This window comes from Bacillus rossius, chromosome 2 (genome assembly GCF_032445375.1).
Source record: "Bacillus rossius redtenbacheri isolate Brsri chromosome 2, Brsri_v3, whole genome shotgun sequence".
Taxonomy (NCBI): domain Eukaryota; kingdom Metazoa; phylum Arthropoda; class Insecta; order Phasmatodea; family Bacillidae; genus Bacillus; species Bacillus rossius.
In genome coordinates, this window is record NC_086331.1 from 102471240 (window position 1) to 102493903 (window position 22664).

At 38.6% G+C, this 22664-nt stretch overlaps 1 protein-coding gene across 5 annotated transcripts in view; it reads left to right on the forward strand.

Annotated features, from left to right (window-relative positions):
• LOC134529529 (E3 ubiquitin-protein ligase Rnf220-like) overlaps positions 1–22664 on the forward strand; it is a 435620-nt gene that overhangs the window by 101078 nt on the left and 311878 nt on the right. For 4 of the 5 annotated variants that reach the window (XR_010074624.1, XR_010074623.1, XM_063363716.1 and 1 more), the window contains exon 4: positions 2461–2592. The exons of the other annotated variant lie outside the window; for it this stretch is intronic. Coding sequence is in view for 2 of the 4 variants with exons in the window: in XM_063363716.1 (XP_063219786.1) it covers positions 2461–2592 (132 nt within the window). In the remaining 2 variants the exon portion in view is untranslated. The remainder of the gene's footprint in view (positions 1–2460; positions 2593–22664) is intronic. 5 annotated transcript variants of the gene reach the window in all.

The following is a 22664-nucleotide window of genomic DNA, read 5'->3' on the forward strand; positions in this document are numbered from 1 at the left end:
CTGGTTGTCAAAACACACTTTAAGGAAATATCACACGTGCACAGCCTTTTAAAATTGTAATTAAACTTTTATCTGCAATAATATTTGCGTGATCTGATTCCTAGAAGGCTAACACGGTGAAACAACTTTAACGCAAATTATTTTTAGGGCAAAACCCGGTAGGTATAGAGATGTTTCAGACAAACGCCTGTAGGTCATAGTTTATGGCAAGCGCCTTTAGATAAAACGAAGTTTATGACAAACGCATTAATTCTATGTCTGTTCAGCACAGAAAACCCTTAATAGAAAATGCGTTTTAAGAAAAACGCTGAGCTTCTAATGTACTGTTAAAAAAAAAATCTCGTGGTTTATTTTTGAAATCAGCCAAATGGCTGAAACGGGGGTTTTTTCGTGGTACTTTTTAACTTGGGCAAATAGTTGGTACAGATTATGCATCAACTTATTTATTTTCACAAATTCGTGATGAAATTCTTTTGGCCTGTGTATCGAATTTCTAAAGAAGTATTTTGGAGGGGTGGGAATTGTTTTGTATTATCCTCGTGCTCGAAAAATTGGTAAGATGTGGTGGTTGGACCGCTCTGCTGCCAAGCCGGGCTTATTTCTAAATAAACGACGGGGAGCTGTTGTCAAATATCACCTCATCTCAGCTCGCCGCCCTTCCAATCCCATCTCGGCCCTGTTCTGATACTCACCTCACTTCCTCTTCGCCTCTGCTATACCCAACACTCTTATCGCCAAACTAATGACGCTGAAATTTGTGGCAAACAATATCCTTTTCCAGATCTGCCGCGAACATAGTCGTTTCGGTGGGCTGCCGCCGCCAGCATCTTCAACTGGTGGTATGATTCCGTTTAGGAAGCGTTGCGTTTGAGACAACGATGTATCGTATGTGTGTGTAGATGTGTGTGTGGGCCGATTTTGGTAGTAATCTGACTGACACGTTTGCTTGTGTTCGAAAAGTACGCTGTTACAGGAAATCAGTGAAATAATCGCTATAGAATATAAGCTGACTATTCCGCATGATGACGTCAAGACATTTCAAGCTATTGAACATAGCAAAAACAGTGATTTACATTTTTATCTTTTTTAATGAATATTCACGAAACTATCGAAGGGCCATTTTTTTAAACATCGTAACACAGTTTCAGAGTCAACACTAATTCCCATGGTTGCACGCAGCACTACACGACTACACGCCAGCTCACCAACTTACACATATAGTTGACATCGCTATTGATGCTCTTGCCGGTGATGCCGTTCGTGTTTCCTTACTTATGTTAAAATAATTGCCCCAGAGTAGCGAGCTCGGCCCACCCCATGATATGCCTCAAATTGAGCACCACCTATTGGTAGCCCAAGTGGCCTTGGATGTCACGTCTTCTGTAGTCTCTGTGCATATCCGTGCAACATGAAACTCTACCTTAAACTGTATACCGTTTGTGAAATGCCTCTGGGCTATTTTGCAACAAGCTGAACTCAATGTCTTATTGGAACAGCGCCTTAAGCTGTGGAGTCTCCGGACCTAACGCCAGTAGGGCAGGTACGAGGTCATGTTGTAAATCAATTACTTCATCGCTAAGGAACTACAAACTCTAGGGAACTCTGTACGCAGTTAGAGAATGAGTATTGAATTATATATACTTCAGGAGACAATTCATGCCCTTTATGATTCTGCATGTTTTTATGTCAAGAGCAGGCCTGAATAAGAGTTTATACCCCATATTTAACTTTTTGGTGCAGCATTTATCATCGCGGTGTTGCCTTATTCAACTTGGTTTGAATTTCCTGTGTGTGTTATAATAACTTTCACATGTAAAATGTTTTTGTGTGGTTGATTCTGTGGAGTTCTATACATTCTTTCTATATTTTTTCATCCTTTTATTGTTTTTCATGTTTCAGTTCTGCAGGTTAGGATGTGTATTCTTAAGTTTCTTTATATTAGTTGTTATGTTGCAGAAACTACTAGTTATTATTCTGATTCAGATCGTCTCGGGTTTTGTGGAACTCAGCATTAATTTCTTGTCCAGAGGCATATTTGTCCGTGAATACTGATGCATGATGTGAACCTTCTTAGTAAATATTGTATAGTCAATAATGATCAAATCGTTTGTTTTTAACTTGCATTGAGGATTAAAATCCTACATCCCGTTGACTTTATTGGCAACAGGCGCGTTTAGTCAAGATGCAGTATCACGTGCTGAATGTCACTATTTTCTTGATGTCCCACCTTTTGTTTCCAGTGTAGGTTGGCGCTCGTTGTCCAGAGAATGATGTGCACGCTACCGACGAGTGTGTCCTGTTGTCGCAATCTGGTGTTGTGTGTTTAGCGGCGCGACCGCTCGGGCCTCGAGTCGAGTCTTCAGAGCGCCTGTACTCATGGCCGTAGCTACAACCTGGAGGTCCGTGTTCTCTTCCCTGCAGCCTCGCTCGGCTCTCTGGAAGTTCTTTCTTTTCTTTTAGTTGGCGGTGCCGGCGCGGGCCACTGTGGTGGTCCGGACGCGCTGGGAGTTGGTCTCGGCTTCGGCTTTGGCCCCGCCGCCTACGGCTTGGGCCCGGGTCTCCCAAAAAGCCGTTGCCTCCTTTTTGAGCAAGGTAGGCACTGTCTCCGCAAGCCCTGAGAGGGCTTCGTTCCCCCTGCCATGTTCCTCTTGAATGCACCTCGCTCGTTTCCTTCTTCTTTATTTTTATTCCTTGGAATGCCAGTTTTGTGACTAATGCTTCATCAAACCACTTGCCTCGTGGAAGCGCACCGCATTGTTTCGCTGTTGCTTATGATTGCATGTCGCTCTATTTTGCACTCGTGTAGCAGATTGTTTCGACCTACGACCGGCATTCTCACGTTCCCCTCCCACATATGCGCCCTATCAGGGTAGTGTGGGAGAAATTTCCAGTTCATTTTTTTTTACATTCCAGAGAATAATTTAAACAGAACTGTTAGTGATCACTCCCTATTGTTTGATCGGGAAGGTATTAGTGCTTCGGCAATGACCAGCGGCTAGGGCTACCAACCCAGCATAGTCACCGCCCCAGCACCGTACCTCACTCAGCTAACCAGACAGTTGGCTGTGTCCGGAGCCCTAAGACTTTATCAGCACTGCTGGCGCCTTCCCCGATCTCCCACATGCAGTGGGAAACTTTTTTTTATCTTCCCGCGTACCTGGGCTGTCGCTGCTCGTTCGTGTAGCTACAAGTTCCATGATCTGCAGAACCGTCGTATAAGTTGTGTGATTCATGTCAATTTTGTTATTGAACAGAATTTCCATATTGTTCGTAGTGGAGCAGAGATTGAACCTCCTAAGTTACCAGTTTCAGTATGATGTATCATTGATTTCATTGCATGTGGATCTCGGAGATCTGACGAAGCGTTTCGAGTCTTGTTATGTTTTTTGCCATCCAAAAGCAATATGCTAACACTACGATTAGCCTCGAGTTTTCCAATGATTGATTGACATCATGAGTTATTAAAACTCTCGTGAGCGAATATCTTTTTTACCATTCTTTAGTGTATTTTCAGTTGTTATGGTTCTGTATTAATGTGGGTTCAATAAAAATGGAACCTAAACGCTAATGTTTTAATATGAGCGTACATTTCCGTAAAAATTTGTCTACAAAACAGGAAGCTTTGATTTAGTAACGATAGCACCTGATATCTCTCACATAGTATTCGCACACAAAACCTCAGATTCGCTAAGTATCCGTGGACAGATAGATTTAACTCACATTCCCGTACACAAAGAGAACAACGTGTTTTCATAATGACGTGTTACTTGAAGGTAAGTGCCCGACATTAATGCTCTTTATCACTGTAACTGTATTAGTTTGATGTTCTGAAATCTTAATTTTATTGACCATAATTCTACTTCGAAATAAACTTATAATTTATTTAAACATTTGTTAGTAGGCTTATTTAAAAAAAAATGACTTGTGATGGCGTGTATGACGTCGCCCGCCATGATATATTAGTACTGCGTCACATTAATATTTTGGTTTTATGTCAATTCCAACGGATGTTCCACAATCCAACCATTTAATTTCCTTTTTGGTGTTCATTTCTGCGCCGGATATATTCTACATGTTAACTGATATTTTAAAAAATGGCAAGCGGAAATACGTTATTACAGTGTTTGGTAATTACCGTCGTGGACTGTAAACATGTTTGTACTTTTTACAAGAAAAAGCCTTGGAAACTCAGTTGCCAACGATATCACTTATAAAACTGCAAGGCAGAGCTTTGTAAAATTGGAAATTGTACGAAGCTCTGCTTTGCAATTCTACAAGTGATATCGTTGGCAACTGAGTTTCCAAAGATTTTCCTCCCAAAAGTACAAAACAATTTTTACAGTGCGTGACCACAGGTGGGTATCATTATACATACATTACACATACATACATATACATCATTATGTATTTCTATAGTAGCAATTTTCAAACTAATTTTTCATTAAGATATGGAACAGGCAACAAACAAAAACATCTAAAATGGCGGGGGAAGCCGAGCCTTAAATTCCATTCGCATCTATACTTTCTCAGCAAAAAAAAAAAAATGTTTGGCACGAAACTCCGGAAGTTCCGATTAAACTCATCTTGGAAATATTTATTTTTCTTTATTTCCTTAAGTTTATTGTATTAATGCACAGCTAAAAAAAATTTTTCCGCTATTTGGAGTTCTGTGCGAACATGTGATGAAAAGTTTACTACGAACAGTTATGAACATTAAAACAAACACTTTCCTTTACAAATATAACCAGAAGAAAGCCAGAAATGCGTAAACCTTACATAATATGCCTGCAAGGTAACTAAATGTCACAAAAACATTTTTGAATAATATAGAATATGTTAGGAATATCATGTATTGTACATGAGAGTTAGTAAAAGGTTTTGGTGCATAAAAAAATGTTGGCCTATATCCCGGAATCAGGCTGAATATCGCCTCTTTTAAGTTAGATAAAAATAAAAAAAATGGTTGTCTGCAAAGTCGGTTTACGGACGATATTTTAACGTGACAACATCATAACAAAACATTGATGAAATGATTGCATACTTTTATTAATAAATTTGAAACATTTTTATTGAATTATCACTATTTTGTATGCATACAAAGGAGTGAAATGAAATCTACAATTTAATTGATAAATTTACTTTTATTTGCACTCATTAATTCAAATATGTTTATTACTTTAACGAACAGATTATTTTAACTTTAACTTTTATACAAAGAAGGAGTGAAATGAAATCTACAATTTAATTGATAAATTTACTTTTATTTGCACTCATTAATTCAAATATGTTTATTACTTTAACGAACAGATTATTTTAACTATAACGTTTATACATGTTTGCTATTTAACTTCTTTCAATCTTTGTTATTCTGTTAAGGATAGGACGATGATAGGAAGTAGTTTCAAGTTTAATGTGCCTCGAAAAAGTCAAATCGATGGTTGTTCCAATCGAGTGGAAGAGAGATAGATGCGGCGCAAGCGTACAATGAGCGTAACGGGACAATGTGCGTAACGGGACAATGAGTCACCCTTTTTCTTGCGTGCAGCCGGCGTTCGTCGATTTACTAGACGTTGTCACGTCAATAAACGGACGCGTTTGTTGAGTTCCTCGCGCGCATTCGTACCTGCGGTGCCGGTGGGCGGGCCTCGGAAAGTATCTCTGTGCAGTTGCCAGTTTGTTCTTGAAGAGGAGCGAGGTCGTTAGAGACGACATGTCCCGGGACGCCGACCCAGTTGCCCTGGAGTGCAGTGCAGTGCAGTGCAGTGCAGTGTAGTGCAGTGTGTTACCACTGCGGCGGAGCTGAAGGGCGGTGGTCGTGGCAGTTGCCATGGTGAGAAGTAGGAAGGCTAGGGTGAGGGCGAGGGTGTCGGAGTAGGCTGAAGCTGCACGCTGCAAAGGGCGCGCTCCTCAAGGGCTATCAGGGTTGAGTCCTTATTGCCGGCAGATGATGCGCCTCCCCGACCCACCGTTCCCCCAGCCCACCGCCCAAACTACATAATTAAACTACATGCAAAGTAATTTCACTTAATTAAATTCTTTTCTCTCGTTCGCGATATGAACTTTTTTCCTGTCCAATGAACACTAAAACTCGGGACTTTCAGTTTTATCAGACTCCTGGAGAGAGATTTAACCTTTGCAAAAAGTAGCTGGAGAAAAATACTGCAAGCAGGGCAGTTGCCGGCGAAATTAATAGCGAAGTAACGCATTATTGCGGTGCTTAAAAGCTGGTATCAGGGCGCAGATTTGAGAAAAAAGTAGTAAAGGAAACGGTGATTGCGGTGATTTGAGATTTTTTCGGGACTCTGACGCAACTGTCAAGAACGATTTTATCGTAGGAGTTACGTTTAGCTCCGTATTGGACACTTGGGTAGCATCTTTTGTCGATATATCATGTATGATGGACCTGTGGGTATTTTTAAAGTTAGGATGTTTTAATGTAGTTAATAGAACGTTATCATCGCCATAAGTGTCAAACTATTTAATTATACATTTTTTCGTGACAAATACTTTCTCATCATAGTTTGACTGTATTGTCAGTAAGCTTTTTTAGTAGAATTTAAATGAGTTAAAAGAAATAAAAGTATTGTTATTGTTTATGTATATGAATTTTAAATTTTATTATAGTTTTTAGTATTATACTAAAGCAATCAGGTTAATTAAAAAAAAACACTTACTATATAATATTAAGAGTAAATAATTACTTCTATATAAGGCAAGACAAAACCCAACTTAGTTCTTGTCAGTTATTACAGCTCTTCTAAAAGGAAAACTTAAAAGTAAATGGCAGTTTTAAAGACTTTCTGTGTTCTAAGTTTCACTCGAGCTTTCCACGAAGATTTTTTTGCCTGAAAATTTATTGAGGTAAATTTGGCGAAAGTGATAGAAATTTCACACACATGCGTAGGTTTATTGTATTATTTGTGAATTTTCAAGTAAATTATTGTTGAATGATTAATATATATTGAAAAACGTGTGGAAATATTTATTTTAGTCAGGTGATTTTGATTCTCACGCTTTCCAAAATCATACTAAGAACGTCTCTAGCCGTAATATATTAGATTTAGGTTAAAATTTATATTTCGAGGCCATATTATCAAAGAACATGGTTTTGAATTCATGTCCCAATCAATAATTTCTTCATCTTTGATGAATTATTGCGTTAAAAATTTGTATTGACATAATTTCTTAAAAAATATCATTTCAGCGTATTTGTATGTCTGTATTATCACATTAAAATATATGTAACAGTGACTGTTAAGCGGAGAGGCAGATAGTTTGATTACTGTTCACAACTAAACACGATATTATTATATGCGTGGTGTCGTTAACGTTTATCAAATGTTATACATAAACGTCTATCGATTGTTATACATTCCATTTGTGTTAACTCATTCAAAATTCGAACCCGAAAGGTACTTGCTTGATAACAAACAGGACATTAATTTAAAAACTAGCGTCTAACGAGGACAAAGATTTTCGTAGTATTTAGTCATTGTGATTTTTGGTTTATAAAATTTAAATTCTGAATTATTCAAAAGTACCATAGCTTCGAACTTGGAAGAGATTCAGGCGAAATTTAATGTATAGTAGTTGCAAGGAATGGTGAAAATATTACTCTATTTTGTAATAATTAATACTTGTGTGTGTGTGTGTGTGAAAAGTAATTATGTTTGAATGGGGAAGCTCTGTGTTGCTTCTCTATGTAATATTCGCCGACAGAAGGCATTTGTTCTAAAACTTCCACGTATTTCGAAAAAGACAAATGTTACTAAGCTTAAGCTTTTAAAGACTGTTCTCATGACGTCATGGAAAGAAGCATTATTTTGAAAAAGGCTGTGTTACAGATTTCTCTTCGGTGTTGCAAACACATGAAAATTTACACCCCCAGCAAATTTTGGAGAATGTAGGGCGAATGGGCCAGCTGTTTGCTCCCGGACAATGGATGAACTGTATTCGTCAGTTCGATACGAGTTCCCTGACCTCGCATTAGGCGCGGACTTGGCCGGATACAACGTTCGCCGCCAACACGCAAAATTGCCTCTTTATGAGGGGATATGCCCCACAGCCATGGCTTGGTGCAGCCAGAAAATCATCCGTTCCCAACACTGAAGAGGAAGGTGCGAGGTCGTAGTTTCCAAAGTAATTCCGAGGACAACCTCAAACGGCCTTTTCAAAAACTCGCTGAAGGTTATTCATATGTTGAGTGTTATTCTGAGCTACTTCGCGATTTACATGTGCTCTGCGAAAAGCGTCCGTGGAGGTTCAACTGAAGGATGGCGAATCCTCTAATAGTTGATGAGGTACCTGTAGACAGGTGTGTATTTTATCCCGGTTTGAAATCGTATCTACCTTTCCAACGTAATTAAGTTTTGTTTGACTTTTTACGCATAGTTCAGTACATGATGAATGACGCGATTAAGTTTTGGAGGTCATTAAAGATGTAAAAATTAAACAGCATATTAAAAAAAATTAGGAACGAACTGCCCATAACTTTGGGTAAGGAACCATTTGTGAAAACATTAAGTCATGTTAAACTGAGATTCGAACCCAGGCCATAGTAAATTTCAGCCCAATGTTTCGCTCAGTAGATGCGAAGAAGATCAAGCGATGAGTGGCATGGATTTGAGTGTGTGTGACCTCGTATCGTGGTGATGTGAGTGGATTGTGTGGGAATTGGGTGGGAGTAAGGGAAAGGAGGATGTCATTTCGCGACGATGGTAGTAGTTTGTTCAGGATTGCTCCCCTCTCGCGCAAGCGCACCGCAATCTTGTCACTTTCGTTCCCTCTCCCCTCTTCTTTCTTCCTTAGCCCTTCGGCCACGGCGCGAGCAACTTTGCGTCTCTCCTAATTCCTCTGCCCTGCTTTTATAGCTTTGTTTTGCCGTTTATCTCCCCACCTCTTTACGCTGCTCCTCCCCTTTGTCTCCTCCCTCTTCGTCTCGCAGGCTTCTTTATCCGGTCTTGTTATTACCGTGTTTCACAGCAGCTGTCTCCCTTCTCACCCCAAACCCTCTTTTTTCCTTCAGCGCCTTGTGATTTATGTTCTCTTTTTTCCCTCGTATCCACTTTGCGGGTGTTTGCACCCAGAAACGCCAACATATGTGGTCATCCCAGCCACGGAATACATTACCGTTTCTATCGATAACTGTCAACGAGGGATTACGACCCCTCCTTTGAGAATACGGTTTGGTGCTGCGTGCCTGATTTTACACGGCATCACTGTACTCGCCAAGGCACCGCCACTTCATGTGTGGTGGACGCAGGTGGTTCTAGCACAAACTCCTGCGTGATTCATTTGACTTTATTAGAATGGGTTGTTCATTATTACGTGGAAAAACTTCGTGCGGTGATTATTGACACGATAAGGAACAATAAGAGAATGAAACCCCAATGAACACATGTCCGAAAACATTAAGTCCAAAATACTGACTTTTAGTATGGTTCATTTACCATAGCAGATGCTTCAAGTGACTGCCGTGTGTGACAAAGCAAGCATAGCATTTTGGAGTCACCGGCTGGCTAACACTTATAACAGTCTCACAGGCATCATGTAGATGTCGCTCTAGGATTAGCTTAGCAGGTCACTCTTACACGCACCCAGAGGCAGGACTGTAGTCGGAACTGGTGACTAAGCAGTATGCGACATCTTCCAGGCAACCAGCGGTCCTGATGTTGGTGTGCAAGGAAACTAGCTTGCACAACAGTCGCGCCCTGTTTGAACGTTGTCTTGCCCAAGAACAGTGTCGCTCGCAGACACCGTTGTCGTTATCATGAACAGGATTGCCATCTTCTAAAATAGTGATGCTAAGGAAATATGTCCATATGGCTTTTTTAGTTTCTTTATTTTGTCTGCTGTCACCCCCATTATTTTGTGTCAGTTGTGTCTGGATTTTAAGTTACCGAGCTCGGAACTAAATGTAGTCTTGGAGACACTAATATTAAAAAAAAAAAAAAAAAAAAACGCGCATATCTGTTTGACTTAAAACCCCAACATTCCATATATATTTGGCTATAAGGTTTTGTCACATAAAATGCATTCTTAAATGTGGCAATATTTGCTTCGTAAGTAAGAGTGGAATATTTGAGTTTTTCGTACAATTTTAAGAAAATGGTCAAGTTTAGTCATTTCCACGAGGTCCTTATTTAGTCTTTGTTTGCATGTCCACAGATTGTTATTCGCACGTTTTGCAAGCTGTGTTTTGACACGCCTGTAATTATTTATCCTTACAATTGACGTTCTTGTTTACATTTTAAATACAAATTATTCGGTGTTGATATACTTCTTGTGTTGTAGAACATGCATGCGATATATTTACATTGCTTTGATACGTTATTTCTGTAACTTGTTCAGTTTTTATTCCAAATTTATTGGCTTGGCAACTGCTTGTTTAATGTTGTCATGTCATTTTAGGGCAAGCTGACATTTCGAGGGTGATAATAGTTTGTGTGTATATTTTAGGCGATCTTCACGAGTTTTCACTTGGCATGGAAACTGAATGTTGTTCAGGTCCACGTTTGTTTTCATTTTTACCTTAGCCTAGGCTTATTCCTTTCAGAATGTTATTTGTTTTCCGTTTTGCAAAATATTTATTCAACAATACAGAAGGATTGCTTGCATTGCCATTCCGTTTAGGTTTGTAACCTTTTTAGTGCGATGTTGGATATACGAGGGTCACTCTGTTACAAATTTCCTTCAAAATTTAGCAGGAAATTTATCGGATATGTTAATACGTTAGCCAGGTTTTTGTATAACGATGGACAAGTTAAAATTGTACATCAGTAGTGTATAATAACATATTCCAATGTAGTGAGCGGGAGAGTGGTTCAAAAAGAGGATTCAGGTATCCACCATCTTGGATTCCGGTAACCTTACTTTCATCCCTGACCCTGAAATGCGATATTTGGACTTGAATACAACTCATCGACTAAAATTTTAACCTTTTTTTTTTTTTGGTTTTTACGTAAAATATATTTGTTTAATCAAAATTGTAGAAAAAATTATAAATTAATATAATAATTTAAAAATATGTATTTCTAACGTCAAGAACTCTGGAATCTCCAGTAAAAGTTTCGCCGAGTCAATTTAGTAAAATATTAATAAAAAATTATAAAAAATTACAAAAAATATAAAAAAAATATAATAACTTAGGCTACTCCACGGACTTCAAAGGTACTGGATTTGATTCCCGGCGGATGTACTTATAAAAGATTTGCGAAACACATTCATCCCAAATATTTATCACCAGATCACCCCCCTCATCAGCTACACAAAAATATTGTAACTTCCATCAGTGTGACATCGTGACAGCAATATTGTATGCCGCCATGTTGGATTCTGTTGTCAGCTAGAGCTCACTAATATCAATCACCTTATCGTGAGGCATCGTATAGTCCGCCATATTAACGGGCAAATGGGGCCGCCATTTGAAAATTTTAAATGATAAAAAAATCACCCTTGTTTATATTTATTGTTTAATATCTTACAGTCAATGGTTCGATCTTTGGTCAGTGTTAAAATTAATTTAGATTTTAAATTCAGCTATTCATATTTATTAAATGAAATACTATTTCACTTAATATTTAGCTTGTAGCATTAAAGTAAGGGTTTCCAAGCTTCACAGACTACTGATGGTATTTGGCAAGCTTGATGCCTTCACCAACAATAGTGTGTGTAGCTTAGATACATGTAGATCAATATGATTTTATTGTTCCTATATAAGTTCCTCGGTTTAGAGAGTCTCGCCTCGTTCGTGTAATGGACCTTATTACAGAATCAATAAGAATACAGGTATGGTTACTGAAGGCTGTAAGGCTCGAATACTGTTGGTTATATAGGCTTACAGCATATGTTGACCCTATGACATGCGTAAACCACACCGAGTATGGTTCTACGGTAGGTGCTAGTGTGCAACCAAGAGTAGGGTAATGCGGGGAAACTCGGGTCATGGGGTAATTCGTGTCTTCGGTTAATTTGGTACTTCCTGGCGGTATAAAAATGTACTAAATTGCCCCGCAACTTCTGAAGAGTGCTGCTACCTGTATTAGTACTTGTGTACCGCAGGTAGAATGCCGTATCTGCTGCCACTGTTGTAAAACTTGGCGTTGTGTCGAAGTGCGCACTCGAGTGGTGAAAAAATTTTGCGGTTGTTAGTTGGTTTTTTTGTTACTTAAGCTTTTTTGCTTGTATTTTGATATTAAATTAGGCATACATTTTTTTCACATGTATGAAATCATCTCACCCTGCAATTATCTTTTTCCTTATGCTCGGCAGAACCATAATTATTATTTTTTAAGTTTATGTGTTTTGGGGTAACTCGTGTGTTTTGGGTAACTCGGGTCATTACGGTTGAGGTAAAATGGGTCCAGCACAATGTGGGAAAGCTTGGATCACTAAAACAATCTTCGGAGTAGTATGTAATAGTTCCTCCGAGGACAGGCTTCCGCAGGAGGTGCCGGAAGTGCCGACCGCCATATTGGATTTTGACTTCACTGCGGCCATCTTGGATGACTTGAATTTGACCTGGACCTTCAAAATTTGCCCAAAAATGACCCGAAATCTGCCCAAAATTCGCCAAGATCCGCCTAAATGTCAAGTTTTCAGGGGGAAAAAATCCATCAACAAATCTAAAATTTTCTCTATTTTAAAGGAAAAAATTTACCGTTTTAGTTCTCAAAAATGTCAACAGCCTCAAAATCTCCCGAAGTGGCTTAAATACCCCCACGACAAGCCACTCTAAGCCGCCGAGGTCACGACCTATTCCATTAGGATGCCATGACTGCCATTTTGAATTATGACGTCACCATTTCCATTATCGTTACTGCAGCCATCTTGAATATCCGTATTTTTATGTTAGAAATTCGAGAAAACTTCCAAATGCATAAAAAATTAATTAATAAGGTTTTAATAAAAATATATTAAATAAACACCGTTGCACATATCGCTAAAATCGCCATCTTCGATTCTAGATATGATGCACATGGTTACACCCGCCATCTTGATCGCAGTTATAATTTATTACTTGGCGCACGCCATCTTGAAATTTGGATGCCATCTTGGAAATGCATAATTATTTAGCAATAAATTCGGGTAAAATTCCAAAATTCATTTTAAAAAATCTGCAATTAATATACTAATTTATTCGACTAGTGTATGTCCTCGGTTCGATACTTTACCAATGCAAAAAGGTAATTGTATGTTAAAATACTTTTAATTCAATAAAGTATAATGAAAAGTCCTAAAAGCAGCTTAGTTTCCTAGCCAACCAGCCAGTAGTAAGTCGATGAAAACATATTGACCGCCATCTTGAAAATTCGTAATAATTAACCCAGAAATTCCGGGAAAATTTTAAAATTTAAAAAAAATCTCAATAATTTACTGATATAATTGATGATTCATCTACTTGGTTCGATCCTTGGACAATGCAAAAAAAATTAATTAAATATCACATCAATTTAACATAAAAATGACAGGTTCGAAAGAAAACACATTTTTTACAAATACAATTTATTACATAATTTATATTCTACTAAAGGAACACTTGCTAAAGTTAGCAAATCTTATAAACATTTAGTTCTGCATTGGCTTGAACAGACTAATTATTAGCTCCAATCGGTTTACTGAAGACAGAGACCAGCCAGATCCTTTGCCTACATAGTATTTTTCTTGCCGACAGAGTTTCTCGATACTGTGTTTAACAGACTTCTTCACATCGTCGGAATTGCAAATGGGAGTGTTCACTGTCTTGAATGTACACTTCTTCACTTTGTCCTCGAACGGATATGGTTTGCCATATACACAGTCTAATCACAAGTTATATTTTAAAGGTACGTATTTAGCTACTTCATGAGTAAGCTGATTGATAATGTTCTACCTGATATCGTCAAGAAAAGTACAAATATCTTTCGACTACCTAAACGTATGTATATAATATTAGTCTTTCAACGTTTCACGAAAAACATATTTCGCCAAGTGGAATCCGTAATCATTTACTTGTAATGCACCGAGCACAGTCTGAGGCTTAGATTCATGTCCAGGCCTCATCACATTCGGTTGCTGAACATAATTTTTTGTGCTTGTACGCATACGAGTCTCCAATATAAAGCGAGGAGTCGAAATATCTGCAGGCACTTCATCAGTAGGCACACGGACTTCACCTTTACATTTTTCCGCATGCCATCGCAAACTGTCAATACGTGTAAACCAAACATGGGATCATTGCAGTGAAAATTCATACGAGATGGATTCTTCATGCATTTACTCAGCTTGTGTCTTCGTGTGTCATGGGAAAATGCAAACAACATATTGCAGTAGCCACAAGGATGTCTAGTCGTCTAATACGATCCTTTCAGGCCCGAATCGCAGGGGCATTTAAGCCACTTTGGGGAATTTTGAAGCTGTGGACATTTTTGAGAACTAAAATGGGAAACATTCACTCCAAACAGAATTTTTTTCCCTTGAAATAGACAAATTTTTGATTATTTTTTTCCCCCTAAAAGCTGGAAGTTTCGACGGATTTTAGCGAATTTTGGGCAGATTTTGGCAATTTTAGGGTCTTTTTGGCAAATTTTTAAGTTCAAGGTTATCCAAGATGGCCGCCATGACGTAAAAATCCAAGATGGCGGTCGACACCTGCGGCACCTCCTGAGGAAGCCTGTCCTTGGAGGAACTATTATATACTACTCTTCGGGTTTTGGTTAATATTTGGTTGTATGTTTAACAGCATTTCAGTGTTTGGTTCTATTGAATGATATAATAAATTTGAAATATTCATTTAAAAATATAAATATTACTGAAATGGTTCATTTAGTGTCAATATTTACCATAAAACGTCAATAGTACTCGCAAAGTTAAAATATATAGAAAAACGAAATCTCCTGGCGAAAATGTTGTTGTGTAAAAATTAAATTAAGGTGGTGTAAAGCTATTATTCAGTGAAACTAAAGTTTAAATAAAATTGTAAAATGTTTCATGTTAGTAATAACTCTGCCAGAAAAGGCTGAAAAAGGAATATGAAAGAGTCTTTATCATATTTTATGGCTGGGATTCAAACCAAGTTATCTCAACATTATTACTATATATTCAACAAACAATTGCAGTATATCAAACCCGAGTTTAATGTTATAGTATTTTAATAATAGTAAGTTAAAGGTTTTAAAATAAGGTTAAGGTTTAAAGTTATTTGATATTTTTATCCAAAGGGATATTTTTTGGTTATTTTAATAATCATTTTACTACTATAGTAAAAATTAGGTCAGTCTTATGAATTTTCCGAAACAAAATTATTTTTTTTACATTATTTTGAACAACAAGAAACATTTTTCATAAACTGTAAAATATGTTACATTGTAATAGCGGTTGTATCATTTTAATTAATTTTGCCTAACAAAGAGTGACAATAAAAATTAAATGTAAAAAAAGGATATTGATCCTTTATTCACTCCTATCATGCAGGCATACCATGCCGAAAATAACTTTAACACTGCAGATAGTCTTGTTCTTATAGATGCCAAGGAACTACGTAAGGAAAACATGTCACGGCTCCTGGTCAGCTGTTGTCATGAATGAAGCAATAAAGGCTGTCAAAAGAAGGAAAATACTGTGTCAGAAAAGCTGCAAATGTGTTTGATGTGCCTTTCTTTTCACTTCAAAAAATATGTGCTTCCGAAGATTCGCCTATTTCCAGTGTAGGTCGTAAATGTGTTCTGCCATTCGATGTTGAGAAAGCATTGGCAGCAAGGTTAATATACTTGTCATGTAGAGGTATTGGCTTTACTCCAAAATCAATATGCAAGTACACCTTTAACTATGTTACCATTCATGTAATCCAACACAACGTTAATGTGCAAAATGGGATGGCTGGTCCAGATTGGTTTCAGGGGTTTATGAATTGGCACCCAGATTTGTCAATAAGGAAAGCCAAAGGTCTGTCTCGTACGAGAATAAATGGCATGTTGCGTGAAAAGGTTGTCGAATTTTATGATCAGTTAAAACAGCTGAAAATAGAGTATCAATTGGAAGGCAGGCCCGAAAGTATTTATAATAAATATGAAACTTCCTTACCAATGAACAACAAACCACCCAATATAGTGATTCTTAAAGGATCGCGATGTGATTTCTGTGACAAACGTGGAGCGTGGAGAAAATTTCACTGTAATTGCACATGTTACCGGGACTAGGACAAGCATTCCCCCTTGGTTATATTTAAGGATAAGGGAATGAAGAACGAGTATTGTCATGACATGGCGCCAGAAACATAGTTCTGTATGACAGAATCAGGGTGGATGAATAAGGAAGCATTTGGTAAATGGTTGGAGTACTTCAATAAGCACAGAACACCAGGCAAAATAACTTTGATTATTGTTCGACATGCTTCACACTCGTCACAACATCAGATTTTTGCGAGAAGCTCAATATTAAAGTGCTAATCCTATCATCCCATACAACACATGCACTCCAGCCTCTTGATGTCGCCACTCAAGACATATTATCACCAACAGGTGACATCGTGGCAACACAGTAATCCGAACAGGGCAATTTCAAAAATATGTTTTGGAGTGATACTCAAGAAAGCCTGGAACTCAACTGCTACAATCGGGCATGGAGTGAGTTTGAAGTGACTGGTATTTACCCTCTCAACACATAAGCAATCACAACAATAGAACAAAATGCATCATGTAGCAAGGTGGTAGCTATTGATAATGTCACAGAATAAATAAGAGATCTTTTACCGACCCCAGAAAAAATCACCAAAACTCTGGAAAGGTCAGGGTGAACTGCTGCTTCTCTAAGATTGACATCAAGAAAAAACATAGCCTTCTTGAAAACTAAGAAAAGCAAACTGACACCAAAGAAAACAAACGAAAACAAAATAAAAGAGAACAATAACAATATTTTAAGAAGAAAAATAAAACGAAACCAAAGAAAAAAAAAATATTCATAATATTCTGAGGGAAGCTAGCATGACGAAGATGATGTTCTTTGCAACTTCTGTAAGATGCCCTACAGATTCATTAGAATTCACGAAGCTTGGGACTGGTTTCAGTGTCAGTGCTGTAAACGGTGGTGCAATGAACGGTATGTAAATGTCTTTGGATGTAAACATTTTTTGTGTAGAATATGCCTGTCCTAAAATTGAGAAGGACAAGTGACCCAGTTTACCCTAGAAGTGATTCGTTTTACCCTAGAAGTGATTCGTTTTACCCCTGTCCATACGCAAATCAGGTCATTAAACTTAATGTTTGTTTAAAATCCCCGAATTAAGTTAGTGCAGAAAAAATTCCCAAATTTTTATATCTACTTGTACCCAAAAGATTGCTTGAAAATACGATTACATATATAATTGCAATCCTCAAATTCTTTCAATAATTTTATTGTCTCATAAAAGTGACCATTTTACCTTAATCTAATTGCGGTTGTGTGTAGTCTCTGAGTTTTTTTGGCCAATATCTTACAATATTTCTTACAGTAATCGTAAGGCATAGTAGGGATCCTAGTTCGCAGACTCTTGGCCTATGTGCTTGTAGTTGAAACTAGTAATCATAAGATACAACGTATATATCCCAATGAAAGGCTTAATGACATTGGGTGGCATATTTTCTCAGTCAGACAGTTGCCTCGTAGTTTGGAAGTAATTAGTGATGGTAATTAGTTCGCTCGAAGAAAAGGTTGTGCTCTTACCACAAGCTGAACCCGGGACCTAGACCGTAATGGTATTAGCTGATTTTTTTTATTAAGGGATATGATATTTAATTAAATATATATGTGAATAAAGTATGCTAAAACCTAATTTTTTACACCAACCATAGAACGAACCATGGATTCCAATAGACGAAATCAATAAATATAAAAATTAGGTAAATTTTTAATGACGAATTTTTTCTTAACATTTTGAGCAATTTTTAAAGATTTTAAAATGGTGGCCAAGTTGGCCGACTATATGACGGAAGCTACGATGCGTGACTATCTGGTGATTGGTATTTGTGCTCTCTAGTGGATAACAAGGGAAGCACGATAACGATCAAAACACTAGCACACTCTAGCAGACGATAAGAGGATCTAACATGGCTGTCACATTGATGGAAGTTTTGTCATGCTGTAGGTGATGGTCGTCATCTGGTGGTAAATGTTCTGAAGTACTTCCGCCGGAAATCTAATCTATTATATCCGAAATCCTTGATGCAGGTTCTTTTTATTAATGTTGTTTTTTCTTACTATTAAAAAAAATAAATATTTGATTGAATTGACTCGGCGGGGCTTGAACTAGGGACTCAATAATCAATGACATAAGATTTACCCTTATTTTATATGTTTATAATTTATTTTAAAATGTATAAACTATTTTTTGTTGTTAGGTAAAAATGAATTCGAAGCATGACATTTCAGTTCGAGGTCACGGCTCAAGGTCAAGGTCGTAAGTTAGGTCCTTGGAATACAAGATGACAGACACATGGCTCCGGTCATTGAATCGTTCTACCTCTCCCCACCCTGGATTATGCGCCAGACTCGGCTGTTATATACTACTCTCATCCCGAACTACAGACGTGCATTTTAGACGTAGTAACGAATGTATTTTTACATTTATTTATTGACTTTTGGCTGCGTGAAAAAACTACATAAAGAAGCTAATATTTAAAGGGTTTATTACTTATGTAGTTATTGTTCAATTATATTCTAAAACTTAAAAGTATTTCATAATAAAAATTACGAGATTTTTTTAAGTGGAATTCTACTGCGCCGTTAACCAGTTTAACCAAATGTTAATAAAACAAGTAAAAATTAGGAGCGCAGCCACTGCAGAGCATTTGTATGTCGTATAAAAACAGTTGGAAAGTATAAATTTAGAAAATAAAATAAACAATCCAAAATTGCTGGCTTCAATATATAATTTTTTCAGAAACTCTTCCAAAACATTTCTGGAGATGATTGTTATAGTAATTTAAGTTAATTAAAGTAGGTTCATTTACAGCCTTTTTTAAATCGTGTCATATGCACCCTTAAAATCACATTTTTAAATGGTTTCTGTGCACAAAATGGAAAACAATTGTAATTTTAACTATTATTTCATAGATAGTGTTTTATGCTTAATGCTTTAATGCTTGTACACAAACGTTTAACAGAAACCCCTCTCTTTCATCATAATAATAGCATGTGGAACTGTATTATTGCATATAACATTTGTGCCTTCCGAAGTATTGCATAATGTATTTAAATGCTGACTGTTTCAAAAGTATAACCTAATAAACAAAAACGCCCCGTTTGTTGAAACTGATTCTTACACGCCTTTTTGGAGCAAAATACGTGCAAATGTGTAGTGGGATAAAATATAATGCCTGAACGTAGAGGCTAACACAATATTCACAGCAGGAAAACGCACACCGACTGATTGTCGCATAGTTTTCGATATTTCGCTCTTATACAATTTCTTATTCGGATTTTCAAGGGTTAATATTAACCTTAGAAATTGAGACAGGCTGTCAGTGGCTTTAAAACACACTGAGTCAATTTCGACACAGATTTACCCCCCGAGATATTTGGTGGTTTTTCAAACAACTTCTTTACATTCTACTTTAATTTCTCCAAGGAATTACCTTCCAAAATATTTCTGCGATCTAAATACAAGAAGACTAAAGACCACCAACTTAACTTTTTATGGACTGGACGAATGATGAGAACAAAATATAGCAAATGAAAAATAGCCGTTAACGTCACTACAGAGACAGCGCAGATGATTGCGGTAGCGAAAATCGTGTTATGCTCACAGATGGGAGAAGACTAGGAAGAAAGCATAGCTTTTACTGGCGATAAGACTGTGTCTTTGTGATTTGTTACTGTCATCAGTCACACACTTACAGAACGATACCGCACATAGATTTGTCAGTTTTTGTTTTGTGCGCCAAAGAAATGCTCTGCAGTGACATGTGTCACAGAACTTGCCAGCATTGCGAAATTCCGTCAGTGCCCTAAACCCGTGCAGCGACACTTGCGTCGAGTCGAGGCGTGTTTGATAACGTGAGTGACCCGCGTACATCCCAGCAACCCTGAAACAGTGCTCTCTCTCTCTCTCTGAATGTGACGTGACTCTTAGGTGGGTGTTTTGTGACCTGCCGGTGGTAAGTGAGCTTATTTCCGGATTTGCAGATGGGACGAGTGATTGGGCGCAGTTGGGTCAGCCTTCTCGCGGCCACATCTCATCCTTGAAGATGTGGCAGTGGCAGCTCCCCTCGCCAGGAATAAGCCTAGGCCGCTCTCCATGTTAGTCAACAGGACAGCTTCCTCAACTTGTCTGTCTGTCAGTCAGTCAGTCTGTCTGTCTGTCTGTCTGCGTACCTGTTTGGCTTCAAGCTCCCTCCTCGCCTCTTCGACTCCTCGCCTCCTCGACTCCTCGCCTCCTCGCCTCCTCGACTCCTCGACTCCTCGCCTCCTCGACTCCTCGCCTCCTCGCCTCCTTGCCTCCTCGACTCCTCGACTCCTCGACTCCTCGCCTCTTCGACTCCTCGCCTCCTCGACTCCTCGCCTCCTCGACTCCTCGACTCCTCGACTCCTCGACTCCTCGACTCCTCGACTCCTCGCCTCTTCGACTCCTCGCCTCCTCGCCTCCTCGACTCCTCGCCTCCTCGACTCCTCGACTCCTCAACTCCTCGACTCCTCGCCTCTTCGACTCCTCGCCTCCTCGCCGCCCCGTGCTTGGTTCCTTGTCGATCCGTCCAGACTCAACCAAGTGGCGCGCGGGGCCTGCTCTCGGCTGAGTGCAACCAGGGACAGCCGCCATGTTGTTGTCTTCCTCGTGGTGGTTAGCGCGACCGAGGTGTCCAGCCCGGCCCGTGCAGGCACAGGACTGCTTCCCCCGCCGCTACAGTTGCGGACACTTGGTGCTCAGGAGGCTTCGTTGTTTCCCGAAACGTCCACTTCCTCCGACCCTGTTCTTCTTGGCCGACGCCGCTGCCATCCCGTCACGGATGGATGAGCTGGGAACTCGACGCTTGACGTGGCCATTGATAAACGAAAATGATGCTGCCGTTTATAACCAGCACCTTTATTTTGAATGCTTATGTGATAGTTACGCGTAAAAACGACATATTTTTTTATATAAATTATACTTACCGAATTTTTCTTCCGTCGCATCCTAGGAGTGAAATTTCATTACAAAGTGCCTTGCTTGAGGTTTGTGTGTGTATGTGTGTGTGTATGTGTGTGTGGGTATGTGTGTGTGTATGTGTGTGTATGTGTTTGTATAGTGTTCCCTACAAGATATTTTACATTTAGTAACGGTTCATTATAAAGTACCCACATTCATTATTAAGAACCAAAAGTACCGGGTTTGTAATTTACTTTGTAATGAGATTACACGCTGTAGAGCTGAGTTTTTTAATCTATATACACGACGAATTAAATTTATACATTTAGCAAAATTAAAAGCTAAATGCTGTAGAAGCAATTTTTATTTCTGTGTCTTTCCTCCGATACAAGCTTATTGTTTTATATCAGTCAGGCCTTCATTTTGCGGATAATTGCCAGTGAAATAATGTCGATGGGGTGTTAAGGTGTTGTAAATCAGTATGTAGTAAGGATTAATTAAAAATTAATTTCGTTTTATGGGGTGGTTATAGAAAACTAATAATGTTAACAGTTAGTTTTCCACAATAAATATTATTACTCTATGATGTTTTTTGCATACCTGATCTCCCAACTATTTGAGAGGAAAAAAAAGAAACATTTCTGATGCGTATTTTCATTTATCGCTAGCCACGCGTAATTTTTTTGCACGACAAAAAAGTCCATCAGCTTAAAAACTGGGTTTCGTTGAAAGTTTTGTACTTTGAAGTTACGAAAATTATTGGGCTTTAAACTTGTACATTTAACGGTAATATATTTACGTCGGTGTCTGTAGTTTTTAATTACAACAGATCATTATTTAAGCCTCTACTTGTTTTACATTTTTTTTATACCTGATAAGGGATTTCTCCCACTTTTCTTTTTCACCGTGGTGCTCTTAGCCGTTAGCCCTACCTCGTTTTACAGCTAGACAATTTCAAAGTTGCCAGATGTTCAGCAATTGTTTTGTGGCTTTTTTTTATTTACGACGTTTTCTCTGGACGTCACACAGTAAGAAGAAAGTTGTTCAGAGCGCAAGAAGGAAACGAAATATGTGCATAAGCGTCGGAACAGAGACGAGTGTGCAATCGCCATGCTCTCGCCTACGTCTATTCCTGATTGTTTGCCAGGAAGACTCCAGAGCATACTACTTGACTTCACATCGGGCGAGTAAGTGGCTACACCGCCTCACATGTCGACAACGCAGGTTACCTCAACTTTATTTGAACGCTTAGAAACATTTTCGGGCATAAGACCATACACGTAGTCATTTGTTGCACGATGGCTTCGCGCAACGCACAGTAGAGCTCGGACATGCGTAGATCTCGTTTCGCAGGCTTTTGCGGCGGGTGTCCGAGGTCTCTTGGCTTGTGGTTGATAGCCGTGTCTAAAGTGAGTTCACCGACGTTTCGGTTTACATTGCAGTCGCCATCTTAAGGGCAGTATTACTGCTAGGAATCACAAGCCAAGCAAACTAATGCCTATAGTTAGTTCTTTTCTTGGTGTATCGGAATTTGCAATCTGTTCGTTTAGCGTCGCGTATTAGACAAGTACAGTCGCCGATTTGCAGCGGT